The following is a 13,625-nucleotide window of genomic DNA, read 5'->3' on the forward strand; positions in this document are numbered from 1 at the left end:
GACTTAAAATGCGAATGGAATGCAGTCAAACTACACCCGTGTTGGAATTTGTAGAACAAGATGCAAACTTGAAAACAGTAAAGCCATTGCCATCAATATTAACTCTGTTGGGTTTTTATCTGCTGCCACAAGTGTGGCCAGAATTTCTATTCATTTGCAACATGTATTTTGTTTGCCGGCATGAAACCATGTGATTTCTCGGAAACGTCACTTTGAAAGTGAAAACTGAATTTAGATTTGGTCACCGGTTAAAGGAGGAAGCTGAGTAGCAGAAGCAGGGAGAGTGAAGTCAGTCTCCTGAACACGGCGGAGGAAGAAGCATCCCTGGGCAACTCCTGCATCCAGCCAGGAGCCTGCAGGAGCCGGGCTCTCCGGTACAGGTCAGTCACAATTTTTATTCTGCCCAACTTCCTCTTCTGCATGAATCAGACTGCAACAGACTTTCCTTCAGTGAGTGCATCCCCCATGAGACGGCCGGGAATCGTTATCGGCTCCCACTTTGGCACTGAAGTCACCAAGGAGAACGACCTGCTCATCACTGGGAAATATTCCTGACAATTGCTTCAATTTGGCTTTTGCCTCAGAGGTGGAGTTCAAGGTCTTCAACCCCTCTCCTTACATGCCTCACCTCACTCAACCCCACCTCACCCATTCTTGATACCCCTCACCCCCTTACACTCTCATCGGTCCCCCTCCTTACACCACCTCCTCTCAGCCTTTCATACCCTCTCCTCACTCCCCCTTCCAACACCCCCTCACTTCTCAGCATACCTCCTCCTCGCTCCCCCTGCTCTTCTGCCCTCCAACCCTTCTCAATGGCCCCTCTACGACCCCATATTTGAACCGTCCCTCATCAACCCTACCCTCCTAGAACTTCCCCCAAAACTCCCTTGACTACCAGTCTTCAACCCTCCCCTCCTCGTTCACCATCCGTGTCCCCAGTCCTTGATGCAACCCTCCACAAACCCCCCTCCCTCGAACCCACCCACCTGGAAGCACTTTCCCTGATACTCCATTCCCCGACACAAACTCTCCTCGACTGTCCCCTCCTTCACCCTGCCTCAGCCTGTGTCTCCTCACCTCCTCTTAATCTTCATCTCTGACAACTCCTCCTCGACTTCCCTTTCCTCAACACTCCTCTCCTCACCCCTCCCTCCTGGACCCAGTCCACACACACCCTCCTTACCCATATCCTCGCTCTGCCTCTCCCTCTCCCTCAACCCTTCCTCACTTCCTCTCCTTCCCCACTTCTCGCTTCCCCCATCTCCCTTGCTCACACCCCCTTCTCACTCTCCCCCCTTGTCTCCCCTCCTCGAACACCCCTCCATGAAGCTCACCCCCTCTCCTCCACGGACCCCCCCACCTCCTCCACAGACCTTACCCCTTCCTGCCTGACCTGACCCGCCGAGTTCCTCCAGCACTTTATGTGTTGCTCCTCCTCCACCACCTTCACCCCCATCTCTCCCTCACAACTCCCACTCTCCCGAGCATCTCCCTCGTACTCTCCACACACCTCTCACATACCCAACTCATCCTGGCACAGCTACTCTCCCAGTCAACCCCAGCTCATTCTTTCCTAAACACGCTTTCCCTCACGTGCTCATGTTTCTTCCCCTCCCCTCCCCTCCCTCACATATTTTCCCCCTTCACTTCTTTAGTCCTGCTCCCTTCCCCTCTTCTTTCCCTTCCAGTGCCAGACTGGTAAAAGATAATTCCAGAGATGATAAAGATTGCCAAACAAAATTGATAGCAATTTGAGAAAATGAATCAGTAATATTTGCTGCGTATGTAAGTTTTGTGGTGTGAATATATGTTAATCTGAGTTGTGTGTTCTATTGACACAGACAGCACTTTGTGTTCACTCTTTGGAATAACAATTGATAATTATTTTGGTTTAGTATAATAAATTGGTATTTGGAATACAGTGAAAAGGGTCATTTGTGATTCTGGATGTATAGATGTGAAGAACATTTATTATCAAAGTATGTATGCAGTTACAACTCTGAGATCTGTCTTCCCACAGACAGCCACAAAACTAAACCATGGAACCTGTCCCAAGAAAAAACATCGAACACACCCCACCACACGAGCAAAAAAAAAACAAATTGCACAAACGACAAAAAAGGAGCAAGAAACATTGAACCTACAAAAGTCATCTGAAGAGTCCAGACATAATCAGTGCAGTTCACTCCAGTGCTGTGTCATTCTTTATGTGCAGGCCACCCAGCAAGGGGTTTCTAAGAGATTAAATGTATATTCTGATGTGAAAACAAATTCTAACCATGAAACATTTTTCTTATTTTTATCCATTTATTTTTATTTGTTTTATTCATTAAATTGGGAAAATTTCTTGAAATGTTAAGCACACTAGGTTTTAATTCAGATGTACTTGTGCCTGGATCTTCTTAACTATGTTTAATCATTAATTTAGGGAATGGCTCAGAGAGGTGGGAAGCAGAAAGCACCAAAATCAGTAACATCAGGAAATCGTGACTTGGAGGTGCTGTCCTCTATTCAGCTGGATGCCAGCGAGAGTGAAAAATCTTCACAGAAGACAGTTTATAAAGTACAGTGTGACCAAAACCCAGTTTTGCCAGTCAGTGGAGCAAATGAAAATGAAACTTCCAGGGTGGTGCAGAAGGTAAGGGAGCTAAGCACATAATTAGATTCACAATTTCCGCAGTACCACTTATCTGAAATATTTCGGGCCGGAAGTGTTTCAGATTTCAGGTTTCTTCAGATTTTGGAATAGATAATGAAATAGCTTGGGACTGCCATTATGTCTGACTCTGAATTTATTTGCTACTATGAAGTAGTCTTTGTCTGACACTTGTTCATCACATGTAAGTACTTAGCAATAAAAATTATTACATACCATTAATGTAATAAAAATATATGTGTGGCGTAACAATAGCAGCATTGGGAGAATGCCTGAATCAGCTGTTGACTAACAGCTGCAGGCTTAAGGTCAACACTTATGGTGCTGTGTTTTGATTAAGAGTTTTCAGCATATTCTATCTCTACTTCACTTTTTTATAGGTTTTATGTAAAGTATAAAAATAATCAGAATTGTAGTCTTGTTCTGGAGTTAGATTTCCATCAGTGATGATCTTGGCAAACAATATAATTTCTCTGTTGTTTCACGATCAGTAGATGCATTATCACCACAAATATTTAAAAATTTAATGCCGTGCCTTTTGTTAAATTTCTGTAACTAGCCTACTGAATATTCAGTATTCCCTTCAATTTTTACTTTGTCATGATAGATCTTTGCTTGTTTCACAATCAGCATATTGGTAAGCAGCATATGTTCACTCCACTGACGAATCCACTCTTTCAATACACAATCGAGATCTTCATTTTTCACATCACGCAGTGTTGTCCTATTTTTTACTAACTTTTTCTCATTACATGCATGAGGTTACTTCTCAGAACTGTCAGTGGAGCATCACTTGGGAACCTTCGCAGCACCTTGTGGAATTTTGTATTTCTGATGTCATGTCAGCGCTCAAAAATTTTTCAGAGTTTGGATTTTTAGATAAGAGGTACTCAGACAGTATGAAGTTATTGTATAATTGTGTAAATTGTATAAAGTTTTAATGGGTGATGTTCTTTTTATAGCTTTTACTTTCCAAAAACAGGGGTATCCAACCTTTTTTATGCCATGGACCTCCACCATTAACTATAAGACCATAAGATATAGGAGCGGAAGTATGCCATTCGGCTCATCAGGTCTGGTCCGCTGTTCAATCATGGGCTGATCCAATTCCTCCAGTTCCCCACTACCCTGCCTTCTCCCTATACCTTTTGATGCCCTGGCTAATCAAGAACCTATCTATCTCTGCCTTAAATACACCCAATGACTTGGCCTCCACAGCCATCATGGCAACAAATCCCATAGTTTTACCACCCTCTGACTAAAGTATTTTCTCCGCAGCTCAGTTCTAAATAGACGTCCTTCAATCTTGAAGTCGTGCCCTCTTGTCCTAGACTCCCCTACCATGGGAAACAATTTTGCCATATCTAATCTGTTCAGGCGTTTTAACATTTGGAATGCTTCTATGAGATCCCTCCTCATTCTCCTGAACTTTAGGGAATACAGCCCAAGAGTTGCCGGACGTTCTTCATATGGTAATCCTTTCAATCCTGGAATCATTTTCGTGAATCTTCTCTGAACCCTCTTCAATGTCAGTATATCCTTTCTAAAATTCAGAGCCCAAAACTGCACGCAATACTCCAAGTGTGGTCTCATGAGTGCCTTATACAGCCTCAACATCACATCCCTGCTCTTATATTCTATACCTCTAGAAATGAATGCCAACATTACATTTGCCTTCTTCACCACCAACTTAACCTGGAGGTTAACCTTTAGGGCATCCTGCTCAAGGACTCCCAAGTCCCTTTGCATCTCTGCATTTTGAATTCTCTCCCCATCTAAATAATAGTCTGTCCGTTTATTTCTTCCACCAAAGTGCATGACCATACCACTTTCCAACACTGTATTTCATTTGCCACTTCTTTGCCCATTCCCCTTAGTCTCTCTGTGGGCTCTCTGTTTCCTTAACACTACCCACTCCTCCACCTATCTTTGTATCATTGGCAAATTTAACCACAACTCCATTAATCCCATAGTCCAAATCATTGACGTACATCATAAAAAGCATCGGTCCCAACACCGACCCTTGTGGAACTCCACTGGTAACCGGCAGCCAGCCAGAATAGGATCCCTTTATTCCCACTCTTAGTTTTCTGCCGATCAGCCAATGCTCCACCATGCTAGTAACTACCCTATAATTCCATGGGCTTTTATCTTGCTAAGCAGCCTCATGTGCGGCACCTTGTCAAAGGCCTTCTGAAAATCCAAGTACACCACATCTACTACATCTACTTTGTCTACCCTGCTTGTAATTTCCTCAAAAAATTGCAGTAGGTTAGTCAGGCAGGATTTTCCTTTCAGGAAATCATGCTGGCTTTGGCCTTTCCTGTCATGTGCCTCGAGGTAATCTGTAAATTCATTCCTAACAATTGATTCCAACAGCTTCCCAACCACTGATGACAAGTTAACAGGTCTATAGTTTCCTTTCTGCTACCTCCCACCCTTCTTAAATAGTGGAGTAGCATTTGCAATTTTCTAGTGATCCGGTACAACATCAGAACCTATCATTTCTTGAAAGATCATTGTTAATGCCTCTGCAGTCTCTCCAGCTACTTCCTTCAGAACCCAGGGGTGCATTCCATCAGATCCAGGATATTTATCCACCCTCAGAACATTAAGCTTCCTGAGCACCTTCTCAGTTGTAATTTTCACTGCACATACTTCACTTCCCTGACACTCTTGAATGTCCGATATACTGCAGATGTCTTCCACTGTGAAGATTGAAGCAAAATACGCATTCAGTTCCTCTGCCATCTCTGTGTCTCTCATTACAATATCTCCAGTGTCATTTTCTATTGGTCCTATATCTACCCTCAACTCTCTTTTACCTTTTATACTGTATACTTTAAAAAGCTTTTAGTATCTTCCTTGATATTATTCACCAGCTTCCTTTCATAATTCATCTTTTCCTTCCTAATGACTTTCTTAGTTTCCTTCTGCAAGTTTTTAAAAGCTTCCCAATCCTCTATCGCCCCACCAGCTTTGGCTTCCTTATATGCCCTCTCTTTTGCTTTTACTTTGGCTTTGACTTCACTTGTCAGCCGTGATGGTGTCCTTCTTCCATTCGAAAATTTCTTCTTATTTGGAATATATCTGCCTTTCACTTCCTCATTATTCGCAGAAACTCTAGCCATTGCTGCTTTGCTGTCCGTCCTACTAGTGTCCCTTTCCAGTTAACTTCAGCCTGTTCCCCTCTCATGCCATTGTAATTTCCTTTATTCCACTGAAATCCCAACACATTGGAATTTAGTTTCTCCTTCTCAAATTTCAAAGTGAACTTGATCATATTGTGATCACTGTTCCTTAAGAGTTCCTTAACCTTAAGCTCTCGTCACCTCCGGATCATTACACAACACCCAATCCAGCACAGCCGATCCCTTAGTGGGCTCAACAACAAGCTGTTCTAAAAAGCCATCCCTTAAAGATTCTAGAAATTCTCTCTCTTGAGGTCCAGTTCTGGCCTGGTTTTCCCAATCCACTTTCATGTTAAAATCCCCAACGATTATCGTGACATTGCCCTTCTGACATGCCTTTTCTATCTCCTGTTGTAATTTGTAATCCACATCCCAGCTGCTGTTTGGTCGCCTGTATACAACTGCCATTAAGGTCCTTTTACCCTTGCCCTTTCTTAACTCAACCCATAGAGGTTCTACACCTTGCAATCCTATGTCATCCTTTTCTAATGATTTAATATTATTTCTTATACACAGAGCCACACCACCCCCTCTGCCCACTAACCTATCGTTCCGATACACTGTATATCCTTGGATGTTCAGCTCCCAATGGCAGCTACCCTTTATCTAAGTTTCAGAGATGGCCACAATGTCATACTTGCCAATCTGTAGCTGAATTTCAAGATCGTCCATTTTATTCCTTATTCTGCATGCATTCAAATACAACACTTTCAGTCCAGTGTTTATTGCTTTCTGTTTAAACTGCACCATGCCCCTATTGCTCTGTAACTCATCCCACTGACTGTGATTATGCCTCATCTCCTGCCTGTCCTTTCTATCATCTCTGTTGCATGCTATCTTTGATTTATTTCTGTTTTCCCCTTCCTCAGCCCTATCACTCCAGTTCCCACCCCCCTACCAAATTAGCTTAAACCTGCCTGTTAGGATATTGGACCCTTTTGGGTTCAGGTGTAGCCTGTCCTTTTTGTACAGGTTGTACCTCCCCCAGAAGATGCCCCAATGATCCAGAACCCGAAAACCAGCCCCCTACACCAGTCTCTCAGCCACGCATTAATATGCCTGATCATGCTATTCTTGCGCTCGTTAGCACATGGCACAGGCAGCAATCCTTGGATTACTACCCTGGTGGTCCTGCTTTTCAGCTTCCTACCCAACTCCCTGAATTCTCTCTTCAGGATCTCCTCCCTTTTTCTACCTATGTCATTGTACCAAGACTTCAGGCTTATCACCCTCTCCCTTCAGAATACTCTGCACCCGATCCGAGATATCCCTTACATACCCTGGCACCTGGGAAGCAACACCCCATGCGAGTACCTCTATCAGACTGACAGAACTTCCTGTCTGTTCCCCTCACTATGAAATCCCCAATGACTACCACATTCCTCATTTTCTTCTCTCCCTTCTGCACCACGGAACCAGGCTCAGTGCCAGAGATCTGATCGTCATTGTCGTCCTCTGTCAGGTCAACCGCTCAACAGCATCCAAAACGAGATAATGATTACCGAGGGGATGGCCACAGGGGTGCTCTCTACTATCTGAGCTCTTCTCTTCCCTTCCCTGACAGTCACCCACTTATCTAACTCCTGCAGCCTCAGGGCGACTAACTCCCTGTAGCTCCTGTCTATCTCCTGTTCACTCTCCCCAATAAGCTGTAGGTCATCAAGCCGCAGTTCCAGATCTCTAACGCGGTCTCTCAGGAGCTGCATCTCGGTGCACCTGCCACAGATGTGGACATCTGGGAGACTGGAAGATTCCCAGCATTCCCACACCTGACACCCAGAGCAAAGTACTAACCCTACAGACATGCCCTCTACTCCTCAAAAAAAATGCAAGGAAAAAAAAAATGAAGTCCACTTACCCACTTACCTCACCGAAGCCCAAATGAGCCAAAGTCCTATCACTCTGCCTCAGGCCACTCCATTGATGACCGCTCCACTAGGCAGTATCTCCCTTTTATACCTGAACCTTCCCTGCTCTCCAACTCACGATTGGTGCACTGGTTATAGCTGCTGATAGGCCACGTACAATGGACAAATCTCGAAGCTCCCTTTTTAAATAACTGTTGCCGACCTGTGAGAAAACCCTGTTGGTAAAGCTCTGTTGACACCGCCGATAGGCCATGTAAAGTCTGTGGACCCCAGATTGGGAATCCTTGCTCTAGAAGATGCTTGGACCATTTATATGATGCCGCATGTGAGGGATTTAATGTGTGTGTACACAAAATAAATTGTTCTTCATAGATCAGGAAAAAGCAAAGGGAAAATTTAAAATAATATTGGTTTCTTGTTAAATTGGGTAGTAAGAAATTGGCAGATGGACCAGTAATTGGAAGATGGAGATTTGAGATGACTGATATTACTTGAGATGATTATTTGAGAAGATTACTTCCTGTGCTACGCGACAGTGAGAGTAGGAATGCAACGAGATGTAGGATAAATGTGTGGCTGAGGGATTGGAGCAGGGGGCAGGGATTTGTGTTTTTGGATCATTGGGACCACTATTGGCACAGGGGTGACCTGTACAATGGGACGGGTTGATCTTGAATCGTAGGGGGACGAATATCCTGGCGGGGAGATTTGCGAGGGCTATTGAGGTGACTTTAAACTAGAATGGTTGGGGGCAGGGAATCAAACTAAGGAGACTAAGAGAGGGAAGGTTGATGTAGGGGAAAAGGAAGAAAAAGATAACAAAGTTTGCTCCATTAAGGATAAACAGAGAGTGGGAGGTGGAGAGTTTCTTAAATGCATCTATTTTAATGCTAACAGCATGGTAAGAAAGGTGGATGAGCTTAGAGCATGGATTGATACCTGGAAATATGATGTTGTTGCTACTAGTGAAACGTGGTTGCAGGAGAGGTGTGATTGGCAACTAAATATTCCAGGACTTCGTTGCTTCAGGTGTGATAGAATAGGAGGGGCAAGAGGGGGAGGTGTTGCATTGCTTGTCAGAGAATATATAACAGTGGTGCTCTGGCAGGATATATTAGCGGTCTAGGGAGGCTATTTGGGTGGAATTAAGGACTAGGAAAGGTGTTGTGATGCTTATAGGGGTATATTATAGACCACCTAATGGGGACTGAGAACTGGAGGAGCAAATTTGTAAGGAGATAGCAGATATTTGTAGTAAGCACAAGGTTGTGATTGTGGGAGATTTTAATTTTCCAAACATAGACTGGGAAGCCCATTCTGTAAAAGGGCTGGGTGGTTTGGAGTTTGTCAAATGTGTGCAGGATAGTTTTTTGGAGCAATACATAGAGGTACCAACGAGAGAAGGGGCAGTGCTGGATCTCCTGTTAGGGAATGAGATAGGGCAGGTGACGGAGGTATGTGTTGGGGAGCACTTCGGGTCAAGTGATCACAATACCGTTAGTTTCAGTGTAATTATGGAGAAGGATAGGACTGGACCTAGGATTGAGATTTTTGATTGGAGAAAGGCTAATTTTGAGGAGATGCGAAAGGATTTAGAAGGAGTGGATTGGGACAGTTTGTTTTATGGGAAGGATGTAATAGAGAAATGGAGGTCATTTAAATGTGAAATTTTGAGGGTTCAGAATCTTTATGTTCCTGTTAGGTTGAAAGGAAAGGTTAAAAGTTTGAGAGAGCCATGGTTTTCAAGGGATATAGGAAACTTGGTTCGGAAAAAGAGAGGGATCTACAATAAATATAGGCTGCTTGGAGTTAATGAGGTGCTCGAGGAATACAATGAATGTAAAAAGAATCTTAAGAAAGAAATTAGAAAAGCTGAAAGAAGATATGAGGCTGCTTTAGCAAGTAAGGTGAAAATAAATCCAAAGGGTTTCTACAGTTATGTTAGTGGCAAAAGGATAGTGAGGGATAAAATTGGTCCCTTGGAGAATCAGAGTGGGCGGCTATGTGTGGAGCCAAAAGAGATGGGGGAGATTGATATTGAATTGTGGAAGGTAAAGGAAACAGGAAGGGTAGTTATGGAAAGTATGACAATTAAAAAAGAGGAAGTACTGGCGCTTTTAAGGAATATAAAAGTGGATAAGTCTCTGGGTCTGGACAAGATATTCCCTAGGACCTTGAGGGAAGGTAGTGTAGAAATAGCAGGGGCTCTGACAGAAATATTTCAAATGTCATTAGAAACAGGGATGGTGCTGGAGGATTGGCGTATTGCTCATGTGGTTCCATTGTTTAAAAAGGGTTCTAAGAGTAAACCTGGCAATTATCGGCCTGTGAGTTTGACGTCAGTGGTGGGTAAATTGATGGAAAGTATTCTTAGAGATGGTATATAGAATGATCTGGATAGACAGAGTCTGATTAGGAACAGTCAACATGGATTTGTGTGTGGAAGGTCATGTTTGACAAATCTTATTGAATTTTTCGATGAGGTTCCTAAGAAAGTTGATGAGGGTAAAGCGGTGGATGTTGTCTATATGGACTTCAGTAAGGCCTTTGACAAGGTTCCACACAGAAGGTTCAATCGTTAGGCATTAATATGGAAGTAGTAAAATGGATTCAGCAGTGGCTAGATGGGAGATGCCAGAGAGTAGTGGTGGATAACTGTGTGTCAGATTGGAGGACGGTGTGTAGTGGTGTGCCTCAGAGATCTGTACTGGGTCCAATGTTGTCATATATATTAATGATCTGGATGATGGGGTGGTAAATTGGATTAGTAAGTAGGCAGATGATACTAAGATAGGTGGCGGTGTGGATGATGAGGTAGGCTTTCAAAGCTTGCAGAGAGATTTAAGCCAGTTAGAAGAGTGGGCTGGAAGATGGCAGATGGAGTTTAATGCTGAAAAATGTGAGGTGCTACATTTTGGTAGGACTAATCAAAATAGGACATACATGGTAAATGGTAGGGCATTGAAGAATGCTGTAGAACAGAGGGATCTAGGAATAATGGTGCATAGTTCCCTGAAGGTGGAATCTCATGTGGATAGGGTGGTGAAGAAAGCTTTTGGTATACTGGCCTTTATTAATCAGAGCATTGAGTATAGGAGTTGGGATGTAATGTTGAAATTGTATAGGGCATTGGTAAGGCCAAATTTGGAGTACTGTGTACAGTTCTCGTCACCGAATTATAGGAAGGATGTCAATAAAATTGAGAGAGTACAAAGGAGGTTTACTAAGATGTTGCCTGGGTTTCATCTCCTAAGTTACAGAGAAAGGTTGAACAAGTTAGGTCTTTATTCTTTGGAGCGTAGAAGGTTGAGGGGGGACTTGATAGAGGTATTTAAAATTATGAGGGGGATTGATAGAGTTGACGTGGATAGACTTTTTCCATTGAGAGTGGGGAAGATTCAAACAAGAGGACATGAGAGAGTTAAAGGACAAAAGTTTAGGGGTAACATGAGGGGGAACTTCTTTAATCAGAGAGTGGTAGCTGTGTGGAACGAGCTTCCAGCAAAAGTGGTTGAGGCAGGTTCGATGTTGTCATTTAAAGTTAAATTGGATAGATACATGGACAGGAAAGGAATGGAGGGTTATGGGCAGAGTGCAGATCGGTGGGACTAGGTGAAAGTAAGGGTTCGGCATGGACTAGAAGGGCCGAGATGGCCTGTTTCTGTGCTGTAATTGTTATATGGTTATATGATATAAGAACTAAAAGAATTTGAGAATTTTCTTGGTGAGTTGAGTCTTTGCTGGACCTTGACTCAGGTTGTGCGTTACTGAAGAATGCATTTTTGACTTTATCTGTGACTTGACCAGTGGTAACTAAACTTCTATCTTCCACTTCCATAAATTTGAATTCATCACCTGTATTATAACAAATAGTTTTCTCCATTCACCCCTTGTTCAATGGTCAATGTCAGTTTTATATAGAACAGTCCCTTTGGCACTGGTACACGTCTGCACTGACCATGATATCAGTCTAAACTAATCTTAACTGTCTGCACATGGTCAGTGTCCTTCTGTCTAGATGCCTCTTAAATGTTGCTGTTGTATCTCCTTTTACCACTTCCTCTAGCAGCAGGTTCCAGGTACTTGCAATATTGTGCAAAAGTCTTAGGCACGTATATGAAGAACAGACAATGGTCACTTAAACTACACTAAGTACCACTGACACAGTAAAAACAAAGAGAAACTTAACAGAAACTTACCTGGACAACTTACCCAGACCCAAAGCCTCTTCCGAGCTGAAGCTTCCTTTGAGCCAAGGCCTGATACTCCCACACCCAACAATGGCCGCTCCAATTGTCCCTTCTGTACTTTTATTTACTCCCACCACTGATTGGGCCGCTGGAATGACAACGAACACTCGCAAAGCTCTCCTTTTAAACAAATGCCACTGACCTGCGAGTAACTTCCTCGCTGTGTGCTGCTCCCAATGCTGATTGGGCCACTGGAATGACACCGAACACCCGCAAAGCTCTCTATTTAAATGAATGCCACTGACCTGTGAGCAACCTCCTTCAATGGTCCTTCATGCCGGATGTTGGAATCCTGGGAGACCCGGAGTCTCCCAGGGAACTACATCTGCATGAAGTGCATCCAGCTGTAGCTCCTTGAAGACTGCGTTAAGGATCTGGAACTGCAGCTGGATGAACTTTGGCTTGTACAGGAGAGTGAGAAGATCATTGATTGGAGTTACAGGGAAGTGGTCACCCCTATGTTGCAGGAGGCGAGTAGCTGAATGACTGTCAGGGGAAGGAATGGGAAGGTGAATAGACAGTTAGCGCAGAGCACCCCTGTGGCCATTTACCTCAATAATAAGTATACTGTTTTGGGTACTGATGTGGGGGATGACCTCCCAGTGGGATGCCATGGAGACCAGGATACTGGCTCTGAGCATGGGTCTGTGGTACAGAAAGGAAAGCGGGAGAAGAGGGGAGCGGTAGTGATAGGGGACTCAATAGTCAGAGGAACAGACAGGAGATTCTGTGGACGTGAACAGGACACCCAGATGGTATGTTCCCTTCCAGGTGCCAGGATCAGAGGTTGCATCCACAGCATTTTGGAGGGGGAGGAAGAGCAGCCAGATGTCCTGGTACCTATCGGTATCAATGTTACAGAATGGCAAAGCAAAGTGGTCCTGAAGAAAGAATTTAGAGAGCTAGTCAGAAAGCTGAGAAGCAGGACTCCAGGGTAGTAATTTCTGGATTGCTACATATGCCACATGCCAGTGAGGGTAAAAACAAGATCATTTGGCAGATAAATGTGTGGCTGAGAAGCTGGTGCAGGGGGCAGGGCTTCATGTTCTTGGATCATTGGGATCACTTCTGGGGGAGGTATGATCTGTACAAAAGGGACAGGTTGCACCTGAACCTGAGGGGGACCAACATTCTCGCAGGCAGGCTTGTTAGAGCTGTTGGGAAAGGTTTGAACTAATTTGGCAGGGTGATGGGAACTGGTGTGAAGGGACTCAAGATAGGACGCATGGTAAGAAAGCAAAGGTAGCATGCAGTCAGACAGTCAGAAAGGGCAAGCAGATGATAGGACAGCAGTAGGGTGAGTATCAGTGCATTAGGGTTGCAGAGTCAAAAAGGGTAACAAATACAGTACTCAAAATGTTATATCTCAATGCATGGAGTATAATAAATAAGGTGGGTGACCTTGTTGCACTTCTACAGATTGTCAGGTATGATGTTGTGGCCATCACTGAATTGTGGCTGAAGGATGGTTGTAGTTGAAAGCTGAATTACACATTGTATCAGAGCGATAGGAAGGTAGGCACAGGGAGTGGCGTGGCTCTGCTGTTAAAGAACGGCACCAAATCATTAGAAAGATGTGAGCAACACACACAAAATGCTGGAGGAACTTAGCAGGCCAGGCAGCATCTATGGAAAAAAAGTACAGTTGATGTTTCGG

The 13,625-nt window shown here is 43.9% G+C and overlaps 1 protein-coding gene across 1 annotated transcript in view; it reads left to right on the forward strand.

Moving 5' to 3' along the window:
* The first annotated feature begins 294 nt into the window (after positions 1-294).
* LOC140187263 (E3 ubiquitin-protein ligase rnf213-alpha-like) overlaps positions 295-13,625 on the forward strand; it is a 261,376-nt gene continuing 248,045 nt past the window's right edge. Inside the window, exons 1-2 of the mRNA XM_072242396.1 lie at positions 295-380; positions 2,432-2,641. Of these exons, the coding sequence (XP_072098497.1) occupies positions 2,435-2,641 (207 nt within the window). The 5' untranslated portion in view covers positions 295-380; positions 2,432-2,434. The remainder of the gene's footprint in view (positions 381-2,431; positions 2,642-13,625) is intronic.

Source organism: Mobula birostris, chromosome 24, assembly GCF_030028105.1.
Source record: "Mobula birostris isolate sMobBir1 chromosome 24, sMobBir1.hap1, whole genome shotgun sequence".
Taxonomy (NCBI): Eukaryota; Metazoa; Chordata; class Chondrichthyes; order Myliobatiformes; family Myliobatidae; genus Mobula; species Mobula birostris.